The sequence below is a fragment of the Martes martes genome (genome assembly GCF_963455335.1).
Source record: "Martes martes genome assembly, chromosome: 8".
Taxonomy (NCBI): domain Eukaryota; kingdom Metazoa; phylum Chordata; class Mammalia; order Carnivora; family Mustelidae; genus Martes; species Martes martes.
The window spans coordinates 41,534,416-41,553,261 of NC_137895.1; the positions used below are offsets into that span (position 1 = coordinate 41,534,416).

General features: G+C 37.8%; 1 protein-coding gene across 1 annotated transcript in view; it reads right to left on the bottom strand.

The window, feature by feature from the left end:
- ZDHHC17 (zDHHC palmitoyltransferase 17) overlaps window positions 1-17,133 on the bottom strand; it is a gene marked incomplete at its 5' end in the record, with an annotated part of 86,116 nt that extends 68,983 nt beyond the window's left edge. The window contains one exon of the mRNA XM_080812311.1: window positions 17,041-17,133. Coding sequence (XP_080668437.1) covers window positions 17,041-17,133 — 93 coding nt within the window. The remainder of the gene's footprint in view (window positions 1-17,040) is intronic.
- Window positions 17,134-18,846: the final 1,713 nt, after the last annotated feature.

The following is an 18,846-nucleotide window of genomic DNA, read 5'->3' on the forward strand; positions in this document are numbered from 1 at the left end:
CACTAGCAATACTCTTATTTTTATTGAATTCTTCCCCTAAATTAAATAAAGTAAATAATACTTGATTATTTAATATTGGGTGCCTGGGTGGCTCAGTCGGTTAGCATCTGCCTTAGGCTTGAGCCCCATTTAAGGCTTCCTGCTCAGCAGGGAGTCTGCCTGTCCTTCTGTCTCTGCCCTTACCCACTTTCTCCAAGCACCCCCACCAGGCCACCCCCTCCCCCACTCATGCATCTACTCTTTCACTCTCTCAAATACATAAATTTTCCTATCTATGTCATCTTTTGAGAATTGCCTGTTCTTATCTTTTGGCCATTTTATTCTATTTGAGGCCTGAAATTTGTTTAATAGATTTGAATCAGATTTTCACATATTGAGATTAGATATTAACCTTTTTCATACTGATCTAAAGCACTTCTATTTCTTGAGCTGTTACTTATCCTCTCAATATATTTCAAGAATTACACTTTTTATAATCACATACAATCTTTTTCTTGGGTTTTTTTGGTCTTGAATTTTACATTTAAATGCTACTGTAATCATTAGTGCTACCCCTTAAATATTTCCAATTCTCTTCCCAAGCACACAGCACATAGGACTGTACACCACAGCCTCTTGTAAGTGAGTCCAAGTGACTTTTTTTAAACTAAAAGAATATGAATAAAAGAGACACGTTGCTTTCAGAGAATAGGTTTGAAGAGCCAGTATGCAATTCCTCATTCTCTTTCCCTCTCCCATGGAATATGGCAATATTCGAGAGAGTAGATAATCAGTCCAAGTCCCAAAGCAGCCACTATCCAACCCACAATGCATGTGTACTACACACTAACATGTTAAGACACTAAGACTTTAGCGTGGCTTCTGCAGTAAAACCTAGTTTAATCTGACTAATACAACTCTGAGAATCATTTTGGTAAAGAGTATGCAAAGGCCATACTACATAAAGCATTTTCATTCTATTTTGGAGCTCAATATCCAGGATAACCTCCACATCTCAAGACTTTTAACGTAATAATTACTACACAGGTATACTGCTAATGTTCAAATTTATCCTGTATCTGGACACATGGTTAAAAATATTAATTTGTTTTTTGATGATTTTTTTGAGTAGTCTAAGAATACAAACAAATATTCCAAAAATTTACTTCTGCAAGTAAATGTGGTCTCTCACTTCTGCAGCATATGGCACCGGCAAAAACGTCAATGCAATATTGGGGAAAAAATGAAGACAGTAAATCCTTATTTCCTTAACTTTTTTTTTCCATTTTAAAAAGGCAATGCCTTCATTGTTTCTCCATTATATATAAAATTAAAATAATATATAATATATATAACATCATATACAAAGTCAAATACATTCCAGAAAATGAATAACATTGTACTTGAATGTAAATACCCACAGACCACCACACCCTTTCACTATAAAATATGTCCAATTTCATATTTCATTTGAGATTAACTCTCAATTTTATCCTGCAACTACAGGATTCTGACTAGTGTTCTTTCACTATTTGGCCTGATAATCTTATGGAAGTCTCTCTCCACTTCTCTGCTTCCTGCCCTTCACACACACACACACAGCCAACTTTTAACCAGCAGCCCAAGCTCAGGTGCTGGCCACATTTCCAACTTGGCCCCAGAAAGCTAGGGCAGACACAAAATGTCCCATCTGTGGCAAATCTGAGGAAGTACCTTTTAAGCAGTCTAAGTTTTGTCTTTTTTTAAATATATGAGTCAAGTGCACGTGTACAGTAAGTTTTAAATTTAATTACCAAATTGCAACTAGGATGTCAAAGAAACACTGAAAATCCTAAAAGAAGAAATGCACAAATCCCATCTTCAATTGAGAATAAACAAAGGCACTTATTAGGCATCCAGTGCAGTAGGCAATGGATAATCAGGGAGCAAGGAAATTACAGATTAGATATACAATTTTAAAATATCATCTAATGATTTTTTTTTTCCCTCCTCACCACCTCCACAATATATTCTTCCACCTTCCTGTATAATTTACTAAAAGGCATTTCCAACTAGCAAAATGTCCACACTCTGTTTCAAGCCCTCAAAATTTCAGGTGCAATTAATTAGCTACCAAGTCTTATACTACTTCTTTTCTCAAAACAAATCCATCACTTCTTTGTTTTTTCTCTACAATATCATCTCAAATGGTCTATCCGCCTTGCTGTTCCAATCACTCCCTGCTTAAAATCCTTATAATCATGTAAATAGGGTAAAACAGCAACATTTCAGTAAGCACGCAAAATTGCATGAACTGGCCCCACTTACTTTTTTCCAGCTTTAATATCCACTATTTCCTTCTAAGCATCCTAAATGTTTATGTCTAACAGCCATCCCAAGAAGTCTTGTGTATTATAAATGTCAGGGTTCTTCTGCTCATGTTAGCTACTCCACTTAGAAGGCACACCTCATCTCAGATCTGGCAAACTTCTATAAATCCTTCAATTCACAACTCAAATGTCATCGTAGCCTTCCTTGTTTCCCTCAGGCAGAGTTAACAATCCGGTTTTCTGTGTTTCCAATGCTCTGCAAACAAATAATTACAGTACCGTATGATCAAGTATTAGTTTCCCATTACAGTTGTAATAGGTTACCACAACCTTATGCCAAGCAGGAAACTATCTTTTGGCAAGTTTCTTTCATAATGGCCATAGCCTAACTAGCCTCTGGAGTGTCTGCCTGGTCCAAAGTAAACACTTTTAAGATCACTACACACGCAGAGGAAGCCCTCTCTTCTGGCTCTTCCACTACAAGACTATTTTATATATCCCTTACCTTTATGCTTCCCCAGGAAAGCAGCAGCAGCCGCCAGTCTCTGGGCCTTCAATACCCAAATCACATTTTTCTATGAATTCTCTAACACTCCACTAAGACAGCATCCCAGCAGGCATCCAGCCATAGACACATTTTAGCTCCTGAAAAGCCCCCCAGTCTTTCAGAGAAATTGTCTGCAACCCCCATAAAGGATCATATAAACACTATAGCACTCCCTTTTGGATTAATAACCCTTCAAAGAGCCCTTCCTCTCATTTAAGTCTCTATTTTGTATAAGCTAGAGGTAACAGAGCTCCAGGACAAATGATGGCCACCTCCCAGCAAGTTCAGCATCTGTTTACCCTGTAGGGATCCTTTCTCAGCTACTGTACTCAGATTTGAGCTCCAGGAAAAATGCTTACATGATACAAAAAGCCCCACTTAATATCTTATCATACACAAATATATCATAAATTATTTATTCATTCATACCTAGTACTTTTCAGTCAACATTATATTTCTGAGATTTTTCTGTGCTGATACATGTAGTTCAATTCAACTGCTAGATGGTACCCCATTTTTCCTACTGAGACTTTTTGCTACTATAAACCATACTACAATGAACAATCTTAAACAGATCTCACCTGTAAAAGTTTCTCTAGAGTAAGCACCTAGTAATAGAACTTCTGGATAAAGAAATTTTAGTATCTTCAACTTTCCTATCATTAAATTGCTTTCTAAGGTGGTAGTATCAATTTAAACCCTTACTAGCAACGTGTGCGTTTTCCTTTCACTACATTTAGATTCACCAGACTTAATTTTGAGGAAATATGATGGGTACCCAAATACACCCTGTTTTAATCTGCCATTTCCCTGAAGCAAAGAAAAGTTATCCAGGAGAAATCAACTAGATCAATGCTGATGGATAAGGACCACATGGGCCACTGGACTTGACAATCTAGATGCTGCTTTAGCTTCATAAGGTGGGGCACATGCCAGGCTGGGTGGATTAAAGAAAAGATGGGAAGAAAAGGAACCAGGAACAGCAAATATATGCAACTCTTCCAGGGCATTCTGCCATAAAGAAAAACAAAGAAATAGGGCAAAAACAGAATGTAAGTGGCCTCAAAGAAAATATGATTTGATTTTGGGATTTTTTTTTTAGGACGGGAGAAATGATCATTAGTAGATATAATCTGATAAAGCTAAAAACTGATGATGTAGGAGTGTGAGAACCACTGGAGAGATGCCATGAGTCAGCCTGAGACAATAAAAATTAGTGTAACCAAACATACAGTACTTTTATGCTGAAAACCATAAAATATTGATGAAAGAAATCAGAGATCTAAACAGACAAACATATCATATTCATAGATTGGAAAGCTTAATATGGTAAAGATGTCAATTCTCCCCATACTGATATGTAAGTTTAATGCAACTTCCTCTTAAAGCCATTCCTATCAAAATCTTAGCAAGATTTTTTGTAGATATAGACGAGATTATTTTTAAATATTTATGGGAAGGCAAATAAAGTAGCTAAAATAATTTTGAAAAAAATGAATAAAGAAAGCAGTTACTCAATTTCAAGACCTATTGTATAGCTACAGTAATCAAGATGGTATAGTATTGGCTGAGGGACACATAGATCAATGAAGCACAACACAGAACCCAGAAATAGGCACACACAAATATGCTCAAGTGATCTCTGACAACAATGTAAAAGCAATTCAATGGAGGAAAGATAAGCTCTTCAACAAGTGGTATTGAAGCAGCTAGACATTTACAGGCCACAAAAAGCCCCAAACACAAAAAACCTCAACCTAATTCTCACACTTAATGCAAAAAATAACTGATCCTGAACTTCAGTCTTACCTATGAAACTCTAACTGTAAAAAAGAAAAAGAAAATCTTTGAGATCTATGGCTAGGGAAAGAGAATCTTAGAATTAAAAGAAAAAAACACAGCCCATAAAAATAAAAACTTATAAACTGGACCTCATTTAAACTTATTTAAACTTGTGCCATGAGAAAGACCCTATTGAGGCCAAAAAAGCAAGTTGATAGGCTGGGAGTAAATATCTGCAGGCCAAAACAATGAACTAGTGTTTAGGATACATTAAAAACTCAACAGTAGGAGCACCTGGGTGGCTCAGTCATTAATTAAGCATCTGCTCTCGGCTCAGGTCATGATCCCAGAGTCCTGGGACTGAGCCCCATATTGGGCTCCCTGCTCAGTGGGGAACCTGCTTCTCCCGTGCTTGTGCTCTCTGTCAAATGAATAAATAAAATCTAAAAAACAAAACAAAACAAAAAACAAAAAAACAAAAAACCTCAACAGTAAAATACTCAATTGAAAAAAAAGTATTGTTATGGACTGAACTGTGTACCCCCCAAATCCACTTGTTGAAGTCAAGATGCCCGTACCCCAGACTGCTACTGTACTTGGAGCTAAGCCCTTTAAAGGGAGAGTTGGGAGTTAAGTTTAAATGACATCACCAAGGTGGGCCCCAAAACAATCTGATTGGTGTAATTAAAGGAAAAGGATATCTGGACACAGACACCAAGGGGACTGTAAGCACAGGAAAAAAGAACATGTGAGGACACAGCAAGAGGGCAACCATCTATAAGCCAAAGAGTGGGACCTCAAAAGAAACCAGACCTGTTAATACTTTGATCTTGGACCTCCACCCTTCAGAACAATGAAAAAATAAATTTCCATTATTTAAGCCACCTTGTGTGTGGTATTTCTATGCTCTAGCAAACTAATACAAAGAGACATTTCACCCAAGAGGATATAAAGATGGCAAATAAATACATGAAAACATAGAATCATTAGCCATTAAGGAAATTCAAATTAATACCACAATGACTTTTCATCATCTACTATTCAAATGGACTAAAATCATAAAGTATCAGTACCAAATGCTGGTGAAAATGCAGAGATCAGATTACTCACACACTGCTGACTGAAATTTAAATGTACAGCCACTCCAGAAAACAGCTTGACAGTTTCTTGAAAACACTGACATACAACTACCATATAACCCAGTAATTGTGCTCCTGGGCATTTATCTCAGAGAATTGAAACTTTTTTTTTTAAGATTTATTTATTATTTTAGAGAGACAGAAAGAATGTGCACAGGTAGAAAGGTAGAGAATCTTAAGCAGGCTCCATGCCCAGGAGAGAAGCCAACTTGGGACTCAATCTCAAGACCCTGAGATCATGACCTGAGCTGAAATCCAGAGTCAAGACACTTAACTGACTGCACCACCCAGGTGTCCCATGAAAACCTGTCTTTACTTTACAGAAAAATATGTACACAAATGGTTAAAGTACCTTCGTTTGTAATAACCAAAACCTGGAAACAATCCAGATATCCTTCAACAGGTAAATGGTTAAGCAAACTGTAGTAAATCCATATATTACCCAGTAATAAAAAGGAAAAAACTAATGACTGACTACTACAACCAGATGAATCTCCAGAGAATTATGTTGATTGAAAAAAGTCAATCCCATAAGGTTACATACCACTGATTCCATTTAAATAATCTTAAAATTACAAAATTATAGAAATGGATAACAGATTAGCATGGTATAGAAGGGCAATACGAAGGATCTTTGTGGTAATGAAATGGCCCTTATCTTTACTGATTCAATATCAATTTCCTGGTTGTGATAGTACACTACAATTTTGCAAAGTGTTACCACTGGGGGAACCTGGGTAAAGGGTACACAAGATCTCTTTGTACTTTTTCTTACAACTGCATGTGAATCTAAACTATCTCAAAATAAAAAGTTTAACTTAAAGAAAAATTATAAACTTAAAAATGTTAAATTTGTACAACTTATCACAAATAAGTCTTAACAAAAAGTTATGCAGTAGAAAATATTTTTAAAAGGCATACACATTTTTTTAAAAAATCGTCCAAATCAGTGTTGTCCGACAGAACTTTCTGCAATCACAGATATATTCCACATTTCTATGCTGTCTCAAAACAGTAGTCACTAGGCACACATAGCTAATAAACACTTGAAACTTGACTAGTGTGACTGAAAAGCTGAATTTCCTATTATATTCATTTTAATTAATTTAAATTTAAATTGCCACATGTTATTGGTGGTAGCTACCACATTAAACAAGACAGGTCTAGACACTACACAGAAAGAGGAAGATAACTACACACTACAATGGTACTACATCCAAACTGTATTCAGAAAAAATGCATTGGTTATATACTTTCACCTTCTACTATATACCTTCTGTACTCCTTAAATATTTGATGTGTCACCTTGTTTGCAGTAAAATGCTCTACCACTGAGCTATACCCCCTTGTCACCTTTTTTGAAAGTCAAAAAATCCATACTGGAATTTACATTTCTGGTACCTTAAAAATTAATATATACTATTCAACAATATAGAACAAATCAGATGTTAGGATAAGAGTTCAGAAAGTTTTTATTTGTTCTGCTATGTTATATGGTTCCAGATTCTAGTTTGTCTAAGTTTTTTCCCCCAAGGGTGGATTTTCTTGGATTTGGTTATATTCAATTATCCGATACAGGGAAAAAAAAAGACAAATAAGGAAAAAACAAGTTTAAATAATGGAAACTTATGAAATCAACTCAATTAACTTCTTATATAAATAGCTGAAAGATCTTGGATATTCATAATGGGTGTTCAATCAGAATGCAAAATTCTATTGTCTACAGGTTATTCATGATCATAGTTGCAGAATCACAAATGGAGAGTAGTGAATACTTACATACAGCAAAGGATGATAACACAAGCAACAGTGGGACTCTTTAAAAAGGTTTAAACCCAAGGTGCCTAGACTCAAGCCCGCAACACTTGTCCTCTCATCAGCTATTTCACAGATTTAATACTAAGAATACTTATCTCCAACCCCTCACAGCCCTTCCCCTTGATCACACCTAGGGTTATTTCATTTCCTTTCAAGGAATTTTATTAATGAAGACATATTTTACCTTATGCATTCAGAATAAGCAGAGGAAGAAAAAAACAATAAATGGAATAAGCAAAAATTCTGAAGAAGAGTTAAGAAAATCCAGTTTTAGGATTTCAAATCAAATGATTACTCAGAGAAGTAGACTTAAGAGCAACTGCCAAAATTGAGCCCCCCCCAACACCTTTAACAAAAGCTAACAGTAATTCTGACAGTTTTTTTCAATTCAGTCAAAAATAATTTATGTTTTGACCTATTAAACTATATGGCAGGATATATACGAGGATTATGGGTTTGGAGTCAGAGAGTTAGTTTAAGTTCTAATACAAACTGCCAACTACTAATGATGTGAACCTGAACAAATTGCTTCACCCCTTTGATTCTGCTTCCTAACCTATGAACAGTTCAATAATACCTGCTTTGCAGAACTGTAAAAAGAAAATGAGCAGAACACTGAAATAACCAAAATGTCTTTCAGTGGATAAAAGAATAACTAAACTATGGTACGCCCACACAATGAAACATTATTCAGCATTAAAAAGATGAGCTGTTGAGTCATTAAAAAAAACACGGAGGAAACTTTAATGCATACTACTAAGTAAAGAAGCCAATCTGAAAAGGCTATATAGTATACGATTCCAATTACATGACATTAAGGCAAAGGCAAAACTATGGAAACAGTAAAAAGATCAGTAGTTGCCGGAGTTAAAAGGGAAGGAAGGATCAATATAGATTGAGCACACAAGATTTTTAGGTCAGTGAAACTTTTCTATATACTACTGTAGCAATGGATATATGTCATTATACATTTGTCAAAACTCAAAGAATATATACCAAAAGTGAACCCTAACATAACTTATGAACTTTGGGTGATAAGGATGTGTGAATATAGGCTCATAACAATGAGGAGAGAGTGGTGCAGGTGTTGGGGCAGCAAGTATATAGGAAATCTTTATACTTTCTGCTTAGTTTTGCTGTGAACTCAAAACTGGTCTAAAAAATAGAGCCTACTAAAAAAACTTTTAAAAAGTAAATGAGGGTATTTGCAATCATAGCTAACCAGCACCTGGCAAATAATATTCATTCAACTCATATGACTGTATTATCACTTTCACATTGTGCTTCTCTATAAAAAAGGAGCAACTGAATTTAAGCAGTTTAAACACGGATTCAAATTCAGTTCTGGCACTTACCAACAAGGAACTTAACTCTCTCTATGCCTCCATTTCCTCATTTGTAAAATAGGTATTAAAAAAGTGAGAAGTAAATGAATGAACATATATGCAAAACTGTTCAGGATACTGGCTAGCTTAGAGTTATAATTTGACAAATGTTATCAATTACCATTATTATTATCAAACCAAAGAGATAACATGAAAAGCACACAATACAATGTCTCCTACATTAAAAATGTCAAATCAGCTTCTTTCCTCCTCCTGTAGTAAAACTTTTCCCACATATCAAGTTTCTATCAATGAATGGAGAACAAAATATGAGAGATTTTATAAGAATCACCTCTGGAACTTTTTCAAAATATACATACAAAAAATCCACATATAAATTAGAACCTTTAAGAGGTTTGCATGGAAATAGGTGTACTGTAACAAAGTTCTCCATAAGATTCTAATACACACAAACACAACCCACCTCCCACACAAATCCACATCTGATAAAGTTACTGAATATCAGTGACTAGCGGGATTCAATGTACTGAAACATACATTTGAATATAAATTTCTTGGGAGTTTCTACATATTGTCCCAATAAGGGGCTGACAAATAATACATCCCACGGGTCAAATCTGGCTCACTCCCTGATTTTATATATCAAGTTTTATAGAAACATGGCACACCCAACCATTTCCATATTGTCTTTGGCTGCTCTCATACAACTACCACAAGGCTAAGTAATTGCTACAGAGATTATATGGCCCACAAACTTGAAAATATTTACTACCTGGCCTTTACAGAAAGTTTCTCAACTGCTGGTCTAGATTGTTCACACAGAATACTATTCAGTAACTCAACTAGAACATCTGGCATTAAGAATGAGTTCAATGTAATTACAGCATCTCTTAAAGCATGTAAAAAACTAGATGACTGGAAACAAAGCAAATAAACTGTTCTTTCAATTAAGAAGATAGAGGACAGAAATTATTTTTCCTGCTAGCATTCCTTCTTTAAGGAAACTGTTCTCCCCCCAAATCCAACCAAGAGATCTGAGCAAATTACAGGCCCTATTCCATGGTCATAAGAATCAGGAAAACTTACTGCCACTTTCCACTGTGGAATAAGAGAAGACATGAAGTCCTTCTCTAATGGTTAGTTAAAATTTGAGATATGGCCAAAAAAAAAAAAGTCAGCATCCATGTTGCCACTATAAAGAAGAAAGAAGCTGCTCTACATTAGGAGAAAATAGAGCTAAAATCCAGAGATGAGAACAGATAGAAAACAGAGTCTTGGTGACATTCTTGGCTCAAGTTCCAGGTACCCTTGAATCCAAATGCATCCCTGCTATCCTAAGTTAGGGTTATGTAAATCAGTAACTTCCCTTTTTTGCTCAAGTACATTTCAAAAGAGTTTGCAACTCAAGGATTCTAACACTAAACCAACCTCTCTCTTCAGCTCATGGAAGGATTTATTTTTTTTATTTTTCATGAAAATAGGGGTAGTTTTGCTCATCCCTCATTAAATCCTTCATAAGTTAACAAATGTTGGTAATACAGAAATTTATTTTTTAAAAAACTGACAAGGGGAGGGGTACCTGGGTGGCTTAGTCAGTTAAGCATCTGCCTTCAGCTCAGGTCATGATCTCAGGGTTCTGGGATGGAGCCTCCCGCAATGGGCTCCCTGCCCAGTTCCCTCTTCCTCTTTGCCTCTCCTCCTGCCCCCTTCATGAACACACTCTCAATCAAATACAATCTTTAAAAAAAATTTGACAAGGGTATAGTACAGTAACATCTCAGTCAGTAGTTAATATTTTTCACTTGATTTTTCCTAGTATTAAAGAACTGATTTTTAAAAATATAAGCAATTTAATATATATGCCCAAACCCCCCCCCCCAAAACCCTACGCTTCAGGTACATTTAGCCTCCTCATCTCCATCTCCTCAATAATCATCACTGATAATAGAAATACAAGCTTAAGACATTATAATATTGTGACTTATCAAAGATTCTATCATATTTAGTGTTTATTAACCCTAGAAAATTCAATAATCATATGACAAATTTTCACGAATGATTAAACAAAAGCAAAAAATAATATCCTTTTATAACTCAGGAAATTAAGTTCTTTGCAACATCTCCTTTACAGAAAGCTAAAGTTTCATTACAGTTTCAAATTAGCTGCCTGTGTAGTTCTATTTTAAGGGTATTTTTTTTCTATTTTATTATTTTTTTTATTTCTTTTCAGTGTTCCAGAATTCATTGTTTATGCACCACACCCAGTGTTCCAATTTTAATAGAATATATTATCCTACCACTGGAAAATTATTATACTGGATGAGAACCTTATTTGCATATTTTACAAATACAATGTCACATTGAATCAATTTTTCAAACTCCAGCGTTTAGGGTATTTGATATTTTATTTTTAAATTACCTACCTGTACTAGAATCTAATTATAAAATAATACTAGAGTTTAGGGGCGCCTGGGTGGCTCAGTGGGTTAAAGCCTCTGCCTTCGGCTTGGGTCATGATCCCAGGGTCCTGGGATCGAGCCCTGCATCGGGCTCTCTGCTGGGTGGGGAGCCTGCTTCCCCCCCTCTCTCTGCCTGCCTCTCTGCATACTTGTGATCTCTGTCTGTCAAATAAATAAAATAAAAATCCTTTAAAAAAATAATAATAATACTAAAGTTAGATGACCCTATGAAAGAGCATTTGACATAACCTTGATACTGAAATGCTTTTTGGATTATGTGTTTCTAAGAGGTTCTGTTAAAAAGCACACTGCATCAAGCTGCTTTAACTAACTAATCCTAACTACCTTAACATAACCTTAGGATACTCTCTAAAGGAAAAGAGGTTTGCCATGAGTTTTTAATTTTTTTTTTTTTATGGTTTGCAGAAGAATAATCTTTTTTTTTTTTTTTTAAAGATTGTATTTATTTGACGGACAGAGATCACAAGTAGGCAGAGAGGCAGGCAGAGAGAGAGGAGGAAGCCGGCTCTCCGCGAAGCAGAGAGCCCGATGCGGGGCTCGATTCCAGGACCCTGGGACCATGACCCGAGCCGAAGGCAGAGAGGCTTTAACCCACTGAGCCACCTAGGTGCCCCGAGTTTTTAATTTTTAAAATATTTTTAACAAGCTCACTTTTGTGTATTGTGAGGGATCTGAAGGCCTAGAGTTAATCTTTTGTTATTTTGCAGTGCCTTATTTTATATTCCCCATTACTTTGTGGCCTATCAAAGCATCAAGATCATACTTAGATGTTCCATAAACTCTCCTCATATCAAAGCACACATTTTTAAGCAAATTAAATAGTATTTTAAAAAGCTTATAATAAAGTCATCTGCCCAACCTCTCCTCAATCCACAATCAATTTTAATTATCTTAGCTATTTAGTTGTCCATATCCAGTATGTGTATACTACTGCTTGCGAATTACTTACTTCTTGCCACAACATTAATACTAACATGTATTATGTTATTAAGCGCCAGATTCAACTTTATATATATTATCTCACTTAATCTTGACAACAACTTCATGATGTAGGTGCTATTATACTCCCATTTTAGTCTGGAAAATTAGGACACAGGTCAGTAACTTGCCCAGGGTCACACAGCTAGTAAGTGGCAACACTAGGATTTAAACTCAAGCAGCCACACTTTTAATCTGTATCTTCTTACATCTATCTACTCCACAGTCCATTCTTAATAAATACTTTTGGGGTGATTTTCTCAAACTAAATCAAAATAATAGGCAAAATAAAACAAGTCAAAACTGTAAAATGGTATTTCTCACAGCCAAATATAATTTTTTGGTTTACAGGTCAATAGTTTTCAACTTTGGCTTTGCCACAATCTATGAGGTCAGCAATTAGTTGCACTTTCATTTTATATCTATTGATTCAGTGGTTACTATGCTTAAGGTACAGTATTTTTAAACCTAAATTACAACTACATGACCTATAGCATTCTTCCTGAATAAAAAAAAAGGCATCAGATTCTAAAGACTTTCAGAAAGATATGCTTTAAAAGGAAAGAGTATGCCAGTAATCTTATCAGAAGAAGAAAAAAATTTTCAAAGGAATTTTCTATCTACTTTCCGAAAGCAAAAGCAAATGATTTATTTATGTGTACACATGTATATCCCTAACTACATAATAGGACAAAAAATAGTAATGGGAAAAGGCAAAATCATTTTCACTAAAGAAAAACTTCAAAAAAGAGATTTTATAAAATCTGATGGTAAGAGAAGTAGTAATATGTCGGCTTACGGTTTTAAACAAAGAAAAAAATGAGACATGAATATGAACAAAATTAATGTGAAGCAAAAAAAAGTTGCCATTTTAAAAAAGAGAGAAACTAGAGAAAAGGCAGTAACAGAAGTTTTGAAATTGAGGAAAAAAAGGAAGCAAACAAGAGATGAAAGCCCTAGATAATCTAGGCAATCCAGTTCAAAGCTCTGTGTCAGATCTTGCTGAAACAGAGAGCCCCTATAATAATACTCTGGCAAAAGGAGGTATTGCGGCCTCATTCTATGAAAGAGCTAGGAAGGCTTACTGAGATTATGCTAGTAGATGAAACGGAAGATTGGTGATAGCAAGTTAGCTGGATTGTACACCAACATATGGTCTCTATCTCCTTGCTGAAGTCATTCTTCTAACCATTTGAGGTGACAGAAATCTGATACCGCTAATAGGCTACACTAACCAATTCAGCACTTACTTGGCTTCTATTAAGTATTTCACATGTGTATGTATTCCCAACTACATCATTAACTTCTGGAGAGCAGAAGCTATCCTAGCTATTTTATTTTCACCCATATAACCTAGCACAGTGCTATGCATGTAGCAGATAGATACTCAAACCTACTGATTCTGAAAAATCACAACAATCACAACACTAGAGTTTAAAGAAATCTTAAGCAAGATCTAGTCTAGCTTCCTTATCTTTTTATCTGAGATCAGGACCTAAGCCGAGATAAGAGTCAGACGTTAACCCACTGAGCCACTCAGGTGTCCCTAGCCTATCTCAAAAGCAAAGAAACTAAAACTACTTAAATGTCCAATAGCCTAAAGTCACAGATCTAGGATTAACACCCTAATCCCATGATAATCAGTTCATCTTTTTCCAAAGAGCCTCTAATTTTTCCATTATGATAAAATGAATAATCACCTACTTCATCAGAAAACAATAGCACCAGTATTCACTACACGCTAGGGTTTTCAGAAAGTCAGATTTTCTTGGCAGCCTATGTGCCTTGGTCTGGGATGTGTGCTTCATAAACATTATATAAACATTATTTTTTTACTTAATACTCCCAGTAAACACTCTAAGAGGTATTAATCCAATTTTACAAATGTAAATTGACCACGATAACAAGTGGCAGAACCTCGATTCTGTTTGTCACCAGTGGCTCTTAACCACTATCCTTTACTACCTCTTGTTGTATTTAACACAAAAATCCCAAAATCTCAAGAGTCCAGCAAAGTACCTAACCTAAACAAAATAAAGAAATGTTTAAAACACTGACTTAATGGATGGGTCATTTAATTAATAAAAAAGTAAGGTTCTCTCACAGTAAATACCTCTAAAAAGAAGGCTTCACTGTTCATCTAATTACATAATCCCCTGAGAAATGGTTTAACAGTGACCAGTTTGCATACTAACAGAAGATTTAAGGAATGGCTAATTTCTTACAAATAATTCATCTGTTCAACAAATATTAAGTGAGAAACTATTTTTGTGACACAATATTAAGTCTGAAGATAAATAAAATAAAACTTGCTCCTACAAGATTCTATTCCATAAAATAAAACCCACACAAGTCTCTAAATCATTTACCAAAACCAAAATACATGTGGATATCTCCCTCCTTCTTCTGGTAGAGGAAAAAGAAATAACATTAACTGAGCACCTACAATGTGCCAGTTCTTAATCCTTAACATAGTCTCACCTAATCCCTTACAGCTAACTGAACTAGGCCACATCTCCATTTCTGATGAACAAATTTGGGCTTTAAAAGATTAAGTACTTGTCTCAGGTCCCTTAGCTAATTACAACAATTTACAGAATTGGAACCTAAGTCTGACAAAAGTCTATGTTCTCTCTTAAAAAGAATTAAAAGTATTATTATTTTTTTAAGTATTATTATTTTATTTGCTCACCAAGGCAGAGAATGGGTTTCTTTCCAAGGTAGACTGAAAACACTGCTTATTTTAACAACAAAAAAAGAATACATTATCACAATCCTCACAATAGCCTTTCAGTTATTATCATTTCATACCATTATTATAAATGATGAAGCCAGAGCTCAAAGAAGTAGCTTGCCCAAGAACATAATGCAAGGAAGCAGAACTTTACCATATCTGCACCAGGTCTGCATGCAACATTAACCACAGAAAAAATGCAGAAAGATCTTAGCTCTTATAATTCTAAGCTTAAGATTCAAAACATCTAAACTAATCAGACACTGTGTTTGCTAGGTGAAAAAGAATGGCAGATATCACCTTTAATAACTTCCTTTTTCAATGATAAGCTGATTTTCTAATAATATTCTTTTAAATGGCAACCTGAAGACTGGTCTCTAAATTTCAAGCCTATAGGCCATTTCATTACTACAAGCAGTATCTCTCTGGATTTGTTAGTTAAAATTATTCCTAAAGTACCAAACAATGTGCTAGTTCACAAAGCAAACGTTTATTAAACGAACAGTATGTTAAAATACATAAAATCAACATTTAAGTATTTGAAACTGTCACAGAAATAGATGAATAGAAATATTCCTTAGAAACATTTTTTATCATCTGAAAACTTTGTTTCCTGGCATATTTTTAAGGCCTAGGTGTGAACTAAAAGAAGGATGTGTCCAATGCCAGTTCTAAATATGGTACTACCTTGGTCACAAAAATATTTAGTTTTACTGTACAGCTCTGTTTCTCAGAAATCCAGAGGAGTTTTTTCTATTGAGAGTGGCTCAAGCATATTCCTAAGGAAACGTCCCATCTGTTTCTGGTAAATCAAAGTGATGAATAAGAGAGTGGTTGAATATTAATACATAGCATGTTTAAGTGTGTGTCTTTGTTTACATTTTACTAAACAATAAAAACAACGCTTTAACCCAAATTTCAGAAATAAGTAGAATCATTCTACTGCAAAGTAACCAGGTAGATACTTCCATGTTTGTTCCCCCCAACTACAACACAAAGATTGTCTTCTTCCCCTAACCTCAAAAAAACTACAGGAGTTTTTCAGGAAGCTTTGCCGCTGCCTGATCCGCACCTAACTGTGGATCATTAGAAACTGGAATGCATCACAAATTACTTCCAGTACTGAACTAGCACTAGCTCAGCTATAAACTAAGAGGTAAACAAGTACAGAATGTGACTGATCCTGGAGCAGGGCACTGTTTACTTACATGGGAAGATACTCATGTTGTGATGGGAAACGTGTTGCACTGTCCTCCCCTGGCTCCAAAAAACAAACAAAACAAAAACAAACGGTACTTTGACAAGCTAGTGTAAGCGTGGGTCTATTCCCAAAAGTTCTGACCTCTCTCTTTAATCGCTTAAGGACAAACGCTCAAATAAGGACATCCGACACAAGGTGCCTGAGGTGCTGCCTATGGCATAACCTGGAAGGACACCACTTTTACCAAAAAACTGTGTTCTCCCCCACAGTGATGAGCTACATGGCAGGAACAGATACTGTCATTCACCCTAACGAAGCAAAAGAGAAGAAATCAAAACCAGACGCGCTCCCTCCTCGCCCCCGAGAAGCCTGGAGCCCGACTATGGGCGTTAAGTTGCGGTTCCAATCCAGCACCAGGCCCCCGTCGCCGGTGCACTCAAGAGCAGCGTGGCGACGGAGCAGAACCAACAACATCTCCACCTCTGTCCTCTAGGCACAGCCAGGGACTGCGTCCCAAAGCCCGCCCCGACCAGGCCCGCCCCGCTATCTCCACCCCGTTATCCGCTCGCAGCTGCGCTCGGGCCTGGATTTGCCTCCCCGCCCTCCCCAACTTCGGCACGTTCCACTACCCCCACACAGTTAGGCCCCAGCCCTCCGCAAGTCCGGGGGGGGGGGCGGAAAGGTTGGGGCCCGAAGGGCAAAGAATGCGCTCGGTGCGCTTCCTCACCTCTGGATGGAGAAGGGGCACGCAGCCCGCTTCGGTATCGTACTCATCCGGGCCGTCCGCCATCTTGGTATTAAATCCCTCCTCCCGCTGCATGCCGGGAGAAAGCGTTTCACCCTCGCGGTGCTCGGGCGCGGCGGAGGGCAAGCGCGAGGGCGAGCTCGAGCCCCGCCGGAGGCGATGCGGCCGCCTCCTCCGCCTCCTTCCCCTCCCCCCGTGCCGCCCCCTTGGCCCCCACCCCCCGTCTGAGGGCGGGGGGGAGCGGGGGTGGTCCTTGCGCGCGTGCGCGCGTGCGCGCGTGCCGGACCGGCCCCGAGCCGAAGCCCGTTCTGCTGCACTGCGCCGGGCCAGACGGGCGGAAGGCTCTGGGCGTGGGCAGTGCGACCCGGGGGCGGGCCCCGGGCACGAGGCAGATGTGCGCCACTGTACGCTCGAGGGAGGCGGCCAAGGGGCGACTCTAACGTGAGAAACCTGGCGGCCCCGTGGGAGCAAGATGGAACTGCGGCGCCGGCGCCGCGGAGGACTGGAGGCCCCGTGTTCCCGAGGCGGCGCACGCCCACGAGCACCTTGACCGGCTCTGAGACGCCCGGGACTCCTTCCCAGAGACCCGGGGCGGAACCTTTACCCGGCTCCAGGTACAAGACTTCGGGGTGTTAGACTTGAATCAAGACGTTCGTCGCTCGTGAAGACGATAGACGCGCTCCCTTCCTCCACACTCAAAAAGGTCATCCCGCAATTTATGCCTCCGGGAGGTGCCCGGAAAAACGGGTGCAGCTTGGGGCTTCATCCTAGAGAAACCTTTTTTAAATGATCCATCCTGCCTGCGTTGGTCTTGAATTAACAGTAATTACATTAAAAATGTACACCCGCAAAGCCCACACACCCCCGTCTGCTACATTTTAATGTAACCCAGAAATGCAGAACCTGTTATTTAAACTGAATTCTCTGAAATTCGACCCGGATAAAATGACTAAAGCCATTTTTAAATGGATATTGGGGTTTTGTGATGCGCGGGGGGTGGGGGGATTCCTTCCTAGGAACGTGCTGATGGAAAAATTATAGAAAACATGTATCTCTGTTTTTAGCTATTAAAAACTTTAAATCTAAACTGCTCAGAGGAAGGTTTAGCAGACATCACGAAACATGACTATTAAAGATCGTGATACTAACCTGTTTCCTGTTAAAGCCAAAGCAGCCAAGACCACTGGGAAGAAGCCTGCCATCTGATAAGGTCAGATTTATGTGTAAATCAGGAGGAAGGGCACCCCAGAGGAAGCAAGGAGACCACGGGAAACGGGAGGATGAAGTGTCTTTTGTAAGGTTTAGGTTCCCGCCAAAGGGAGTCAGGAGGGTCTTGGGAGAAGGAATACCAGTTCCGGATTGGACGCTGTTTGTGAGGTGGAACTAGGAAAAGCAGGGATTAATTGGGGATTGGATGCTCTCATGAGGAGAGGACTGTTCACTAATTGGGTGCACCCAGTAATAAATAAAAATAGTTAAATAGCTAGTAATAGCTAGATATTAGCTATTAAAGAGCCAGATATTAGCTAAAGAATAGCTATTAAATAGCTGCATAGCTAATAAATAGCCTTGGTGTCATTTATAAGAGAGCAGTATCACTCAGGTGGATACAGCTTTTTACAGTTGCTGCATAGCCATGGGAAGAGCAAGGTTCTCTGTTAACTTTGCAGCTGGCATATCTGTCTCTATCCTTTGGCACTGCGGCTTTTTCTCATTTCAGTCTGAGCTGATTTTAATTCTTTTGGTCCTAGCCCAGAGGAAGAATTATGGTTTGACTCTTTCACCCAG